We start from the raw sequence: 3081 nt of genomic DNA, 5'->3' as shown, positions 1-3081 counted from the left end.
GCAGATTCCATCAGGGACTGTTTATCAGCAAGAAAGACTCACAACTCAAGTTATAAAAGCTCCTCATTCATATCATCAATAATTTGGGAGCATCTATAGACCTGCTTGTCTTGTAGTGAATGCACATGGTTTAATAAGTTGTAGTGGAGTGAATCATAGAGTTGTTTGTACTCTCTCGTCCTGAATAAGATGGAGAATAACCGGTTCTCAGACAGTCGACATATGAGGTCCACTTTGCACAAAGCATCAAAGGAGCAAAATCAATGTTTTATCTAAGAATAGCATGAAAAGATGAGCCGTAGACATTGTGAATATCTTAGTCATCAGTCAGTCTATCATTCACAGAGGTCCACATCACCTCGCTTCACCTCGTCAGCATACGACATTATCACTGGGGAGTGAGTGATGGAGACCCACAGCTCCCTGTGTTTAGGGGTGAAAGGTTGTTGTTTTCCATTCTTTGTGGATTTGTTGATAATCTTGCAGTAGCTGTGGTTGTGCAGTAGCCTTTGTGATAAAACATGATTCACAGCCTCATAATAACAATAACACAACAACAACACAGAAATTGGTTTGGCTCTTATTATTAATTACATTTATTATTAATATGTCTAATACAGACACTATCAGATTTGTACGGTTTAGACAGCGACCATGAAACACTGACAGCATTATAAATAAAGTGGATTGAGTGGATACAGCTCCGTTTCTGACATACACATTATAATGTTGGTCTCTGGTACATTAGATCTACTATAATATAATGAAATATTCACTGTTTATGTTGCTTGCCAATTTTAGTATTATTTATATACTATTGTAGTATTAATATTTTGAATTTGGTTAGATTTTTTTTTTCGTTGTTCATTTTAATTAAAAAATTTGTATTAGTTTTGTTTTTTTAACATTTCTATTTAACTTTTTAGCTTTTAAAATAGCTTTTAGTTAACAATAACAACACTGATGCTTGCTATTGTTTTCATTTCCATCAAAACACACAGCGACTTTTAAATGGCTTTCAATGGCGAACAATGTTTTTTGGCAATGTAATAGCATCTACCAGCAGGGGTTAGCTGGTTCATGCTAACCAGGCATGTTGTTAATCTGTGATATTCACTAACAATAACAGAAGAGCAAATGTGAGGAAGTAAGATCAAATAATGAGAGTATTTAATGGCACTGTGAGCTCTGTGTCATTAAAATAACTCACCTGTCAATCATGATTTCTTAATGAATATAATTTGCAGAGAGTGGAAGGGAGTCTGTTCAGCTAATAATTGACCTTAAAAGAGACTGAAATTTGCTAAAGCTTTTTGAAATTAAATGTTAATTTTGCATGTGGAATTATATTGGAGGCTCTGGGGAATGAAAGTCTGGACACATGGATGGAATTTTTCCTTCCGTCATCATCTTTGTGGTCACTTATATTTGATGCAGCTCCTCCATTAATTGCACATACACAGTGTAGCTGCCTGAATTTAGAGTCCAGATATATCTGAATCTTAACATTACTGAATATTCACACCGACTTGAGTGCTTTCCATTGGGGAGTATTCACTCATCTTAAACAGTCTAGCTACAACTGTACTTAAAACGCATTTTTACACTTAAGCTACACTTAAAATGTATGCACGTCAAACCAAGTTGCATTTATTTAAATAAAGACAGCACAAACACACTTTTGCACACTCAAGTGTAAAAAAAAAAACATGTTAAATGAGAAAATAATAGATTTACTGTTCAAAATCAAGACACTTTCTTCTCAAAAGTTGTTATTTGCACGTGATGTTTAGTTATGTTATGATATTCAAAATGTTTTATTGGATATCTAAAACACGTCTACAAAATTACATCATACATAGCAATCGATATTTTTATTATAAAACCTTTACTTTTATTCATATTATTAATTAAAAATCAAAATACAGAAATATCATTTTACATTCACAAAGAAACATATAATTTTAGGACCATTAAGAATTTTTTTTTAGCAAAAATCTGTCATTGTGAAATCTGTTGCAGATAATAAAAATTCAAACACAAATGTATTTATACATATGTAGTTTTAAAAATGTCTCACAAGCAAGCAAGTAAAAATATATCATTACATTTTCATTTTTAAGTGTATAAATCATGGTAGAATCTGTTATTCTGAATTATAAGTTTGTTTGTTTTTTTTGTTTTTTTAATTTACGATCATTTTGTGGATAATTAACGAAAAATGTGTCTCCTGTCACTGCAGGTGTGTATGTGGGTGTTTTGTTGGAGGTCAGACTCTAGGTGATGTTGGAACAAAGTGTTTGCTTGTGTCAGACTTTGTGGGCTTCGGTTTCCTATCTGCTGGTCATATCTGATTTCAGACTGATGTGTCTGGAGGTCAAGGTCTTAGATAGCACACCAAGGGTCAGAGAGATGTTGTGCTGCCTCTTTTCCATTTAGAAATCTGCTGGGTCTTGTGTCTGCACATCCTTTATTCATACCCTCTTCGTAGAAAGTGTCACCTGTATTTTTCTCCATCATCTGTTTCCATATCATCTTCACATCCTCAATTTTCTCTCTCCTGTAGACCCACTATGAGGATGGCGACTACATCATTCGCCAGGGGGCAAGAGGAGACACATTCTTCATTATCAGTAAAGGAAAGGTAAGTTTATTTCAGTGCAAAGGGCAAGCAGTGATGCTGTGAAGATGATCCCATGCTAATATCTCTTCCTCTTGTTCTCACCTCGCCCAGGTGACGATGACTCAAGAGGACTGTCCAGGTCAGGAGCCCGTCTATTTGCGTTCTATGGGGAAAGGAGACTCGTTTGGGGAAAAAGCCCTACAGGGGTGAGATTGTCCTCTACACTACTGTTAAAGTCAGAGTTAATGCCAAATTTAAACTCCAAACTGGATATTTGGAGGCACATCCAAGACGGTTTCTTATAACCTGTCAAGATTTTATAAGATTCACATATGCGTAAAGAAAAAAAAGTCTACTTTTAGGACTAGTTTTTGCTTTTTGACATTATTTTCATGCCAGTTATGACATTTTTAACTTCCAAAAACATAATTTAATGCAGAAAATCTCATTCTTGTTAC

General features: G+C 34.6%; 1 protein-coding gene across 1 annotated transcript in view; it reads left to right on the top strand.

Moving 5' to 3' along the window:
• The window catches only part of LOC107577368 (cGMP-dependent protein kinase 1-like), an 8264-nt gene extending 5400 nt beyond the window's left edge, over window positions 1–2864 (top strand). The window contains exons 3-4 of the mRNA XM_016263449.1: window positions 2567–2644; window positions 2735–2864. Of these exons, the coding sequence (XP_016118935.1) occupies window positions 2567–2644; window positions 2735–2833 (177 nt within the window). The 3' untranslated portion in view covers window positions 2834–2864. The remainder of the gene's footprint in view (window positions 1–2566; window positions 2645–2734) is intronic.
• Window positions 2865–3081: the final 217 nt, after the last annotated feature.

Source organism: Sinocyclocheilus grahami, unplaced genomic scaffold, assembly GCF_001515645.1.
Source record: "Sinocyclocheilus grahami isolate Dianchi unplaced genomic scaffold, SAMN03320097.WGS_v1.1 scaffold5856.1, whole genome shotgun sequence".
Taxonomy (NCBI): Eukaryota; Metazoa; Chordata; class Actinopteri; order Cypriniformes; family Cyprinidae; genus Sinocyclocheilus; species Sinocyclocheilus grahami.
Note: the sequence above shows the minus strand (reverse complement) of the source record. Positions and strands in the feature narration are given on the sequence as shown.